This window comes from Limulus polyphemus, unplaced genomic scaffold, assembly GCF_000517525.1.
Source record: "Limulus polyphemus unplaced genomic scaffold, Limulus_polyphemus-2.1.2 Scaffold89, whole genome shotgun sequence".
NCBI classification, from domain to species: Eukaryota; Metazoa; Arthropoda; class Merostomata; order Xiphosura; family Limulidae; genus Limulus; species Limulus polyphemus.
Window position 1 is genome coordinate 369,858 of NW_013665699.1, and position 13,460 is coordinate 383,317.

The 13,460-nt window shown below is 36.0% G+C and overlaps 1 protein-coding gene across 5 annotated transcripts in view; it reads right to left on the bottom strand.

The window, feature by feature from the left end:
• Positions 1 to 1,579: 1,579 nt before the first annotated feature.
• The window catches only part of LOC106468528 (zinc finger protein 608-like), a 46,723-nt gene continuing 34,842 nt past the window's right edge, over positions 1,580 to 13,460 (bottom strand). For all 5 annotated transcript variants that reach the window (XM_022397520.1, XM_013928963.2, XM_022397533.1 and 2 more), the window contains 4 exons: positions 12,116 to 12,269; positions 7,950 to 11,771; positions 5,852 to 5,904; positions 1,580 to 4,336 (listed from right to left, as the gene is read on the bottom strand). In XM_022397520.1, coding sequence (XP_022253228.1) covers positions 4,331 to 4,336; positions 5,852 to 5,904; positions 7,950 to 11,771; positions 12,116 to 12,269 — 4,035 coding nt within the window. In that variant the 3' untranslated portion in view covers positions 1,580 to 4,330. The remainder of the gene's footprint in view (positions 4,337 to 5,851; positions 5,905 to 7,949; positions 11,772 to 12,115; positions 12,270 to 13,460) is intronic.

Here is a 13,460-nt window from a genome sequence, read left to right on the forward strand (position 1 = left end):
GAAACCTTGAAGTGAACTAGTAGTACAGGTGTTAAACTACATAGTAAGCCAAGCAGACAAAACAACCCAAGTCCAAGACAAAACATAGCCTGTCACCCGGAGCTTTTGTGAAGCAATAGTCTGTTTCAACATGAGGACGAGGGAGATAAGCTAAAAGATTAGTCACCCTGATAATCCTGTTAGTGGCAGGCTTTGTGATTAAGGCACCGATGCAGAACGACAAAACTAGGGGGTAATGTACAGCAACAAAGTAAACTGAGAATTGATATATTAGCCGTTAGGAGCTGCCCTCTTTTTTTTTTTTTTTTTTTTGAGCAGCACACGTCGAACTTGCACTCGCCTTTTCAAAATGCGAGATTTTTTAAAAAATAATTCAAATAGTGCCCAAAATTGTAAATGTCTGATTGCTTCTCTGTTCTTTCAAATTAAAATCCTACCAAGTAACACGTTCAACATTAAACACAAACCCGATACAAATACTTCTCCTTTCCTGGGGGAAGTTTGTTTGTTTTTTTATGGGGGAGAAGAGGTGTGGAGACACGGTTCTTATTGCCCTTTTCTCCCCTGTTAAGTAATGATTTTGTTAGTCTATGGTGACCTTGTAATAACTGCTTAGAATTTTTCGAACTTGGAAGATAAGTTCAAGCTACTCGTTTATTTTTCTGTAATAAGTTGGCAAGTCGTAAACATTCGTAGTCACGTTTCTGCTAGTCTATCATTATAAATGGAACAAATTTAAAAAATAATGGTGAGGGATTTAGAGGAAAATGGCTTGAAGGTGTTCTATTAAGTATAGAGAACATGCTAGTTTAAGATCACGCTCATTCTAATTTACAATCGTTCGTGAAGTGTTTTAAATTTCTGCATCGTGATTAACTTTCTTTTTCTTATTAATCTTCACATTTTTGTTATTTTACGGTCGTGGTACATTAATAGTCAAACATGTTTAATTTGATGCAGGTTAATTCAAGACAAAAAATAACATATTGTCTTAAACTAAATTAATAATTAGTGTTAAAAATCCTTATCCCAATTCCTATTTGTTGTGACATAATTAAAATTGACGAAATATTACACTCTACCAGCTTAATCCGCTGTAACGATTGTTGTCAGGGTATTTGCCGATATAAATAACGTCTCAACCATTACTATGTCTACTGTATCCAAGCCGACCTCAAAAGTACTGTAATTAGGCGAAAGGCCTCTCCGGCACTGAATATAGTAGAGATAGTGTGGTTAATATATTATTAATTAAACACGCTTCTTTACTTTCACTCGGCAGATCTTTTTAACAACTTAATTTCTTCAGTGTATGAAAAATCTCTTGTGAAAGACTCTTTACATTTTAAGTACTTGTAAAAACTTGAATGTATTGCGAGATAAAATATTCTGTAGTCAGAAACATACGCTATATCTAAAAACACGACTTTCCTCAAACTTTTATAAAAGTGTTTGGTTTATCACCTCTTCAATTTGGTCAGTTTCAACGCAACATAGAGAGAAGCCCACATACTACTGAAGCAAAGAATAGTGAGCTGGTTATTTGTTAAAAAAAAAAAGAGAAAAGAAAACAACATGATTTGGTGCTAAAAGCTTTTTACTTCTGCTTCATAAAAATACAGTACTTGAACACCAGCAAGAGCGAATTAAATCTTTTTGGGAAATAAATCTTCAAAAACTACATTTTACACACAATACAGTATTCTTACAGTGACTCTTCTGTACAATATGGCGGCTGTGATACGCCTTCCAACAAACGTGCCAGGCCTGTCACAGCACAGAAAAACTTAACTTCCCGTTCATAACAAATCGAATCAAAGAAAACCCCAAACTTTTTCTACAAACATATTTTTCAGTGATCACATTATTTGAAAGTCGGGTGTACAGAGGTATTGTTTTCAATATAAAAGGTACAGTACATATATATATACACACACACACACACATATATATATATATGTGTGTGTACATATACAAAGAAACTAAGTAACAGAACAGATTTACTTTTATTTGAAAAATTCCAAATTTTCGAAACAAAAACTTTATTTTAGCATATTTTGTGAAAAGGGCAACAATAAAATAATTATATGTATAAACGCAATGTAATCTGCATTTATAGCCGGAACAAGTATGTATTTCTAACTTTCCCATTCTAGCATTTTATAATTATTATAACATGAAAAACGGTGGCTTTTTTATAATCGTAGAAACAACCCAGAATGATAGGATAATTGTATTAATTCCGACAGATCAGGTTTCGAATTACAAGTTTAATTGTAAAACAAATAAACGCTGTAAAAATTCTTTAAGTAATTTCTTTAGACACTTTTGCCTCAGACAAAAAAAAAATCACACTACATAAAATCTAACATGGTTTTTGATTAACATCATTATTTTTGTCTGCTCGATAAAGTTTCTGTTTTTACATTTGGTGGATAAGAATGTCGATAATAACCTATAATACCAACGTTGCCCATTCCGACTGAAATACAGTGGTTAATAATTTGGCACGTGACATATTTTAGACAAGAGGCTGGGTATGGACATCACTGAGAGCGCGTGGAGGGGGACTAAACTTTGCTTTTACGATAAATAGCTTGAAAGTAAAATCACGTACGCTTTCCATCAAACTGTTCAAATAACAGCAAACTGCCATGCAAGACCAGATCTACAACGTATGTAATTTTGAAAATAAAAAATAGCCACATTTCTATAGCATTATAACGATTTACACAAACAAAAAAAACTGTTAATCTATCTAGTAACCATGTGTGTACGTAAAACCTTAATTAACGCTAGCAATTTGTTAGATATTTACTGATAATCTGACGTTCCAGTTCAAAATACAAAAAAAATAAAAAATAGACCCGATTTTCATTGAGCGTAATGCTCTAATGTAACCAACACACGCATCACTTGGAATTGTCTGCCATCTTTAATTGCTCTTCTGATTCGTACACAGATTAAAACGGATTGGTCATGTTAAAAATAACCTTTATTTAAAATTCTGTCAAATGTCTTACACTAAAAAATAATAAAAGGAGCTCGAAATCCTAGTTTAACCTTCGTCATTTTTTTTTCGATCGTAGGAAATAAAACGTTTGGCACAGAGAAGTAAAAACAATCACATAAGCCTATATTTCGTAACTTACCCCTGTATATAGATCTAGCATCGTGTGCCGAATACCTTGGGAAATCCTTACATAGCCGGTAACATATGCAATGAATTATAATACCTCCATACATCCGCCTCATATGAACATAGCAGATTAGTGTGCGTTACTTTTTATACACAAAGTCTGCTTTACAAACGATTCAAGCCTTTGCTAAAAACTATTAAACACTGGCAGTGTATTGGACAAAATGATATATCCGAATCAATAGACAATATATATATTTACATCATAATGTGCAGCTATTTAGTTACATTTAATACAAACAACATCGTTCGGAGCAGACCTTCGTCTTTGTGGTGATGTCGATCATCCTCATATAGTAGATAAAGACGAACAACCATTACACATGATGACTATATACAAAGTGGCTAGCACCTTTTGTAGTACAGTAACACTATTTACAAACAAAACTAGTTGCAAAATACATTCATGCAAATATGCGCGTTCACACACAATTATAAACTGATAATTAACACAATCGATTTTTGAAGTTTGCACTATGGTTATACACCCATGAATAATCACCCCGAAAATGATGGTAAAGGTAAAAAGTCAGCAGCAAAAGCAAACGATGTATCTCCTGGCACTGACTTACTCTAGAGGTTGCTGTTCACTGTACACAACTAGATCTGAACATCTGGTAACAACAACTGAATAGGCTAAGTCTTTAAAGTCTTCTAGCCAGTCTCTTCTTCTGTGAATGAATTAAACGTATTTTTAAATGTTTCTTCAGTTTTTAATTTTTTTTCCAATGCAATACGCTCTAGGACAATCCCACAGAAGCGTTTAAAGCTTATAAAGAGCCATATTTGAGATACGAAATCCAGAGAATAAGAAATTCGGAACTCCACGCGAACGTTAAGACTAGTTTACGCATTCTATTTTCTACGTTGCAATGCACCAAGCCGAAAATCAAAGATTCGAACTGTTCGAGATCCCTTCTTTTTCTTCTTCAAAAACTCCATAGAAAAGTCACTTTGGTTGAAAAGAGTTTCTCAGCTTTTCAGATACAGTCGCTGTAAACATAGACACACTCTAATGATCTATAGTCCCGGAATCAAAAGCAAATCCAAAGATGATGACAAGAGCCTTGAAGTTTCACTTGGGAGAAAAAGAGTGCACGCTGGAGGCAGCTGCGGCTTGCTGGGAGACGATCATTGCTAAAAAGAACAAGAGAAACATGTAATAAATGGAATGAGATAAAACGTTCCACATTGCTAAAACATTTTAAACGAATTCTTCCATAGTAGGACACATGTAACATTTCCTGTTAAAATAAAAATAAGTCATTTGTTCCCCCCCCCCTTTAATTTCTAGACACAACTTCGTTTTCATTTTTACAAATTAACTTACAGGAGAAGTTGTCACTCTATGTATCACAAAGAGTAGTTTTCAGATGCCTAAAACCTTCACTCTGAATTTAATTAAGTCTCAGTCTATGATCCCAAGCTTAAAACTGAATGATCCTGGAAAATGAAAACGTAAGCTACACATAAAGGCGACAACACTATTAAGTTATACCTTTAAAAGATTAAAACGTAAACTAAGTATAAGGGCGACAGCACTACTAAATTATACCTTTAAAAACTTGACAAAGCATCGAGAAAGCCAAATGATGATTTTTAGTTTTTTTACTGGGGGGCGGGAGGATAAAACAGCATACATACAATACAGCCTTTAGAATTTAAACTTATTCCTTTGCTGTAGAAATTATCATGACCATTACCAAACATGCCACCTAAACTAATTTGGACGGAAAAACAATATTTTATGAACTCTATTCGAACCCTATTTGATGCCTATCTAAATACGCATTTAATACTACGTGTTTTAAAAAAAAAAAAAAGTGTTCTACGTTACGCCCGTCAAGTTTGCGTTAATATTTCATTACTTACTGAACTTTAAAATTTCTTTTTTCTAAACATATTACAAGACTTGTTTTTTTACGTTTTACTTAACTTAAAGTAACTTTTGCTAGTGTGAAAAATCGCACGTCTACAGAATAGAGTCGCTAAAAACACAACACAAAAGATGTCATAATTCACTGTTAACATAAATAACAAAATGTTCACAAATATTCCATTCCCAGGAAGAAGAAAAACTTTCTCCAAGATAGTTATTTTTACCAATAATCTATAACGCCGGTTTATTCATAAACATTTCAGTTGCTCTAATAAACCGTAATTTTTATGGGAATCTGTATTATTTCTGTTTGTGTGTGTATATTATGTTTATATAGCTATTGTTGCTAATAAATTATTAAAAAGTTACTTTTTTCCTTTGCACTATATTTTTAAAGTTTTTGAAATCTCCAGTAAAACGAGAAAAAAAAAGAGTTGTTAAATGTCATCAATATTTAATTATAGCTGCTGGTAAGGTTAGTGACAGCAGAAAGCGTTTTTCTTCAAAGATAAAAATTATAAAATATAATCCATTTAATGGGGAAAAAAAATTACAGATCATACACATTACACTCCAAAGTTCGACGTTTTGTTTACGTTATATCACAGAAAAAATTGTCCTACATGATTAAGCATGAAAATTGAATTATATTCTTGTGAAATACAGCAAAACACGCTAATTTAAAATCAACACTTTAAAGTTTTGGTCTCGGTTTTAACCTGTATACTCTACTTTAATATTTGTAGTAAATGCGAAGGCACTTTCATAATTACCGTTAATTTGAAAGGAACTTGTCTTTGTGCTTGCTTCCACTGTGGTTGGGCCACTACAAATCGATCAAATTATGCATTGGATTATTATAAACATTCTGCTTCCAATCATCAATAGTTTCTTTACAAGAGTTTGTAATCATTCGTAACATGTATGTAATCAACACTCTTAACTATCCAATACAAAAATTATAAAACTCCGAACAAAACTAGCGCAAGGTTCAATGATATTAAGGTACCAGGATTACTTAAAAACTAAATCACGTTTTAAAACGTGAAATTTCACAAGAAACTTTATTACAACATTTTCTGTTCTGTGACGAAAAATATAACAGACGACCCCTAAATTTTTTCATCGTCAGTATTTTCTATACACATGACCTAAATAGAAAAACAATTATTGAGGAGAAAATTCGCTTAATATACACACCTAAAAGTAACTTTCAGTATAAACCAATCGAATTATGTCTATAGAAAAATATTAGTTTTATCTATTTAACAACTGAATAAAAATCATTGAAACGCCCCCTCCAGGTTAATAAATAAATACGCTAAGACAATATCGTGAATTTATACTCAGTGTGCACATAGGTTCATTTTTACCTAACGCTTTACAACAGGGGAAAAAAAAGAACGTGACGTTTAAAGTAACGTAAGAGATGCCAATGTAGCATAATATTTAAGTAGGCGTCTGCGACAAAAACTAATATTTTTAGAACATAAGAAGTCAATACAAACCATGGAAAGAAAAAACAAACAAAAAAAACCCTCGTGATGAGCTAAACAACGAAAGACAAATATACATAAATAGTCTGTTGAGAATCAATCAAGTCTTTGAAGCAGCATTTTTTTCTCATTACAGTTTTTTTTTCTCCATGTTTTTGATAATAAACCAAGATACTTAAAATTTCCTTTCCTTCTCTGTACTAAAATAATGAAGTAAAACTCAATCTTACCATTTTAACGACCTTAGTCTAATTGCTGAAATAAATGTAATAGCTTAACGACAAATATATGTTTTTACTAGGATCAAAAAGTTCCCGTCAAATGTATGTATATGTTTGTGAAAATAATATGACATAACCACATACGAACACGTTCTAACTTTTTTATATATACTTCAAAGCTAAATATGTATACTTTTAACTTACTAGTTTGTTTTAAATAATAATGGATACCTTAGTACCAGAAATGAGGGCGTTACTAGATACCTTACTACTTGAAATTAGGGCGTTACATAATCGGGCTTCAATGTACCATGGCGGTCGACTTTTTCTTTGTGATCTTTTGAGTTAAAGAACTCAAAATTCACATTTTCATCATATGATATGGATGTTTTGGGGTTAATCCCCCTACATTCTTATAGACAATAGCTACATACCTGGAGTTGCGTTAAATCCTGTTTGAAGTTAAGCACAAAGCTACACAGTGGGCTATCTGTGCCCTGCCCACCACGGGTATCGAAACCCTGTTTCTAGCGTTGTAAGTCCGCAGACATACCGCTGTGCCATTGGGGGAAATCGTTAAATCTAAACGCAAGCTTTAAATCAAGGACAATGAAAGAATGGTTTTTAATTTACTTGTTTGTTTGAAGCTACACATTGAGCTAGCTATCCGTTCTGTGCTCACCACGGGTATCGAAATCCAGTTTGTAGCGTCATAAGCTTTCAGAATTACCGCTATGCTATCGCTAGATTTTCTGTTTCAAACTTTGTATAATACAAGTTTCAATTATTTCACATAATTCCTAACGTAAGACAAAAGGTTTTGTTTGTTTGTTTTTAAGAATTTATGTGGAAAGTTACACAAAGGGCATAGTTATCCCTAGTTTGGAATGGAGAGACTAGAGGGAAAGCAAACGGTCAAGATCAACTGTTGTTTGACGGTCATTCTAAAACGGCCCATAAAGTGTGGAACCATGAACCCTAGGTTTCACGCTCTGAATACCATAATCACTTGGCCATGATGATACAAGGAACAATTTTGAAAATAGCTCCTATCACAACAGAAATGGATAGAAATGTTTATACAATGTTAGTTGTATATTTCTTCACTTTTATTAAGCATTAGATTAGGCTTAGTAAAGTTGCTATATACTTACCACCGTAGGGATCGTAAAGTGGGTAGCCTACTCCCACATGGGTATGATGATGTGTATGAAGATGGCGCTGCGGTGGTAGTAGTCGAGACCTTTCCTCAGAAGTACTTGTTTCTTGTTTGGAAGAGGTTGTGGAGGTATCTGAAGATTTATTGGGCATTGCTGAGGCAACAGTAGTTGCAGGTGTCGAAATGGGTGCAGGTGACATAATGGCTCTCTCTTGAAGTTCATGAATTTTGTGTGATGAATAGTGTTGAGACACTTGGTGTAATAGATCCAAAGCCTTTGGTGCGTTAGGTGAAGACATTTTGGGTCCCAATGCATCTGTGGGGGCTTGAGAGTGAGGTGGAATATCACAAGGTCCATGAGGTACGTGATAGCGAAGCTGGGGATGTAGGTATGGTGATCCGCCGTAGGGGGTCCCAGAGGACATTAACATGGGGTTGAGACTAGCTCTGTACATGGGATGGCCTTCAAAAGGCATATGACCAAAATGTGGAGGTTGAAGATAGGAGGGATGTAAATAAGCATATGTATTAGTTGGAGGTGGAGGAGGTCCGGTTGTTTCCATGGTCGGTTTCTGTCCCTCTGAACTAATCTTCTTCTCACTTTTAATTTTGTCTTCACGTTGGGAAGTTTCAGGTGAGTCGCGATGCTTTCCTGAGGTAGAGCTCACACTATCTTTCTTGTTGTTACCTGTAATAATACCACCAGAAGTGGTGCTGCTATGATCTTTATTGTGAGGAGACATAATATCTCTAGTTCTTGGCTTAGGACTGGAAGATATCGACCCTATTACAGGCTTGTTTGGGTCACTTCTTGGAGAAGCTATGACAGATGATGTCCTGCTTATATCAGTGACTGGACTAGGTTTTCTGGAAGCTGAATGCGAAACTGGTGATGAATGTTCTTCTTTTTGATGAAGTACGTGTGAAGATGCTTGTTGATCAGATTCTGATTTCTGTTGTTCCATGTAGTGACTATGTAACATATTATACCGTTGAAGTTCTAGCTCGCGCTTATACAATCTAACGGCTTCTAACTGATTTAGTTTAGCTTTGCTATCCATATGTGTCTTTAGCTCGATATTTTCTTTTAATATCTGATGATTTTCAATTTGTTTTTCCTTCAATGAAGTTAAAACTGTCGGTGGCAAAGAAGTTTCTACTCTTGTGGATCCAGATGATATTCGACAGTCTTTTTCTCTTTCTTTGTGGCTACGCGCTGAGGAGCTGGGAGATGCCAGCTTGTTAACAGTAAGATCAGAAGCACCTGAAGCCGTTACTGTTAATTGAATAGGAGAAACTTTCTCATTATACATGCATCTGTCTTTTATCTCAACAGATCGGTTGTCTTTTGAAAAATGTTGATACTGTTGTCTCTCTGAATGTTCTTTCAGAAGCCTTTCTTGGTCTTTAATATATCGTTCATATTGCTTCTTGTAGTGTGGATCTGAAGCTAACAAATGCATGTGATAAGCAGGGTCCAAACCACAAGGATAACCTTGGATGTAACCATAGGGATAAGGATAGCCTTGCTGTAATGGGCCATTGCTGGAACTGCCTCCTGTTGGTGTATGTAACGGATTATTTTGTTGTTCTTCACGTACAACTTTCTGTTCACTTGTATCTTGACAGACTATTCTATCTTGATTGGAATCCAGAGACTTTCCTGGCCATGTTTTACTTTCATTATGTTTATCACATTCGGATTTTTTACCAGTATCTAGTTTCTCGGGACCAAGAGCTGATGCAGTTACTGAAGGTGGGGCTGATGGTATCAGATACGGAGGAGGACTGTAGTAAGAATACATGCCGTAAGGACTTAAATTTGTGGGTGTAGACTGACTTGCAAGTTCCATGGTTTTATCTTCTTTGTCCTTAACATCTTGCATTTCCGACTCCAGGATAGGAGCCGTTTCGTTATCATCAGAAATGTCAGAGTATGCTGGGCTTTGAACGTTTTCACTAATATTGTTAGGATCGATTGAATTTTTTTCTAAATGGGGTTCGGTAGTATTCTTCATAGTCGTACCAGTTAGTGAAAGTTCTTGATGGTTTTTACACGTTCTATTAATAGGGTTTAAATTTATATTTTGCAAAGGATCAACTTGGAAGGGGTGAACTAAGGGTGTCTTTGGTCCTTCCCCAGGTTTTCTGTCAGGGTTCCCTGTCGATGACATCTTTTTGTCTTTGTCTTTGCTTTTCTTTTTATGTTTAGTTTTTTCTTTCTTCAAGCTTTCTAAAACTGGATTTATTGTTGACGGTTCCCCTAATATTGTCGGTTTTGGTTGAATCGGCTTTAAAGATGAAGTTACTAATGAGTGTCCACTATGACCATATGTGTGATGAGTGGTTGGGATACTAGTTGCTATGGTTATCATTGGACCAGCAGGGGCAGGTACTATTGGCCTAATGGTAGGAGATGAGGAGGTTTTCAGCTTTGATTTATCTACCTTATCCTGCTTAGTCCTATTCTTTTCCAGCGTTAAAGATACTGGAATTCCAGCAGATGGTAAAGATGTAGATGTCACCGTATTTAATGTGCTTGTTGAGGGGACTTGACGTATAGTAGATAATGATGTGGGTATTCCTGAGCTCATTACCGCTGTTGTGGTTGCTAGTATATTATGTTGATTTTGACTTTGTCCAAATGAAAAGAAATGAGAAGTTGGAATGCTAACAGTTACAGACGGAATACTTGTAGTTGTTATAGCGTTTATTAGTGTGTTAGATGGAAGATTGGATACTGTGGTAGTATTCAAGCCCTGAGAGGAAGCGTTTGAAATTGACAGAGACACTGCAGACTGTAGTTCTGGAGCTACTGTTGAACTGGAGGATACTGGGGCACAGGAAATAAGGGGTTTCAAAGACACATTTAACTCATCTACTGATTCAGAAGGCACTAATTTCTGTGTCTGAACTGTGGAAGTCGATAAACCAGGTGAAGAAGCAAACTGGATAACAGGACTACTCTTGCACGATACTGGTTGTTCACCGATTGCTAAAATTGAAATAGATGGTTTATCTGAAGACATATCTTCATTTTCTATTCCAGAAGAAGCCACAGAATGCTCACTCTGTTGCCCAGTCCTAGTAAAAAGTGGACTAGGTGATGCTGAACTTCGAGTAGAAGGTGCAGGACTAGGGGGTACACTAGAAGGTTCTTGCATACTTTCATCGTTATCAGAACTGTTCGTAACATCTTTCGTTTCCTCTGTACTTCCTTCGTCTACTTTACCCGAATCTGAACTACTGTGGGCATGAGACTGATGATAACGTAGACCATTGATATGTTTGTACTTCTTTTTACAATTAGGTTCAGGGCATTCAATTAGAGCTGGTGAATTCGGCTGAGGAAGTTCCGCACTATGTGTGGAAATAGTAGTCTGTATGGGAGTGCTGTGTAGCTGAGATCGACTTCTTTTAGCAGTTTTCACTTCATTTGGTGATGGATGTACCTCAGTATCTGTTGTTCTTCCTTTTCTCTTGCCAATTCCACATGCGCCACTATCACTTTTTGCTGGACTACTAGGTACAGTAAAACCCGAAGTGGAGTTGGAAGTATTATTACTACTGACAACATTTCTTCGCCCTTTACCGCTTCGAAGTTTGCTTTGAACTGTTCTGGTTTCAGAAAAATTTACTTCACTAGAAGAATTAGAAGAGCCTCTGCCTCTTTTCCCTCGGCCTTTTGCGGATTTGGCATCTATATCACTAGTAGGAGAGTCACAAAACCTTGGAGGAGCCCAATCATGTTTGGTACAGTCAAGTAACGTTCCCACATAGGTCTTCCCTCTCCACGTTACATTGACCACGAGAACCCCTACAAAGAGAAAAACAGACGTTGTAAACAAAGAATGAATAATACTACTTAATGACAAAATTAGTATATAGTTTAGAAATATGGACAACGTTTTAACATATGTGGCATTTTCATGTGTATCTGTGTATTACTTCTCGTCACTTAACTCATTTTTTCACTCATTTAAAAAATGAGGGGAGGGGTGCATAAGAAATCATATTTATTAAAGAAGGGCGTGGACAACAATTTTTTTTAGGAAACGCTGTCTTAATGCGTAAAACTTAGCGATGACTTAGTCTGATAAAGTGCAAGTCTAACCAACGACATAGACGAAAATAATATCAGTGTTGAAACCAATTCAATACCTCCATCGGTCTCCTGCCAAACAATGCCTTCTAACATTACGCTGGTTCCTGGTTCGCACGGTCCTAGACACTCTGGTTCTGTCAGGGTTCCTACGCTGGTGCAAGTACTACTGTCTTTTGTTCCACGAGCACATAGAATTCCATCCACATAAACCTATAAACAAAGTTCAAATTATTGAAACCCTGGAGAAATAATTCGGACACTAATATGTTTCTGAATCATTGGTAATAGAAATTTTGTTAACGGAATAATATTAAACAAATCACTGACTAACCTCTAAAATTAATGTTTTTATTTATGACAGAGCTACTAAGACTATCTGCCACCGTCCCTAATTTAGAACTATTAACTAGAAGGAAGGCAGATAGTCATCAGTACCCTAACACCCACCATCCTCGCTAAAGGTTTTGTTCGTTTGTTTGTTGAATTTCGCGCAAAGCTAATCGAAGATACCTGCACTAGCCGTCTCTAATTTTGATAGACTAGAGCAGAAGTTCTCAACCAGGGGTGTTGGCACCCCCTGAAGGTGCGAAATGAGAGTACAGGGTGTGCGCAGAAGAGGCCTATACAAGGTCCGTTTTCCCCCAAATGTCGCCAAGAGGAAATGTCTAATGCACACGTTTTAGGGGAGGGGTGCGAGGACCACAAAAGGTTGGGAAGAGGAAATGCAGCTTGTCAAAATCACCCATTGCCAACACTTGGGCTACTCTTTACCATTCCGCGACCCGTAGATTGCAAATAGAATGTTCTAACTACATATATGAATATAAGATAATGTTGCAGAAGATATTTGTTTGTAATTAAGCACAAAGCTACACAATGGGTTATCTTTGCTCTGCCCACCACAGGTATCGAAACCCGGTTTCTGGCGTTGTAAGACATTCGGCTGCGCCACTGGGGAGCCGGAAAACAGAGGGTTCTCTTTTGTATAAAAAGCAAAAACATTTATTAATTAATATTGAGTGAAACAAGATACGAAAGGCCTACTCACAGCATTCAAATTTCAGTTCAGCAGTTATTTCAGGAAAGGAGTAAATGCAATACTGAAAACTAATTATCTAACAGGGTCCTTTAACACACAACTGATATCGAAGTTTCCAAATATTTGTTTTCTCAGAAAGCGCTGTCCACAATTCGGTGAACAAAGGATTGATCGTATGCACGTAAACATGTTGTCCTAGTTTCTCAACATTATTATTCTATGGTTTCTATGCCAATTACAAAAAGGTACAAACATTTTTAACGCCGTTGTATCGTTTCCTCTTTGGTACACACACACACACACTATGTGTACCTCTCATTATATAGTACATCGTTTACTCTTCTTTGGTATATATATATATA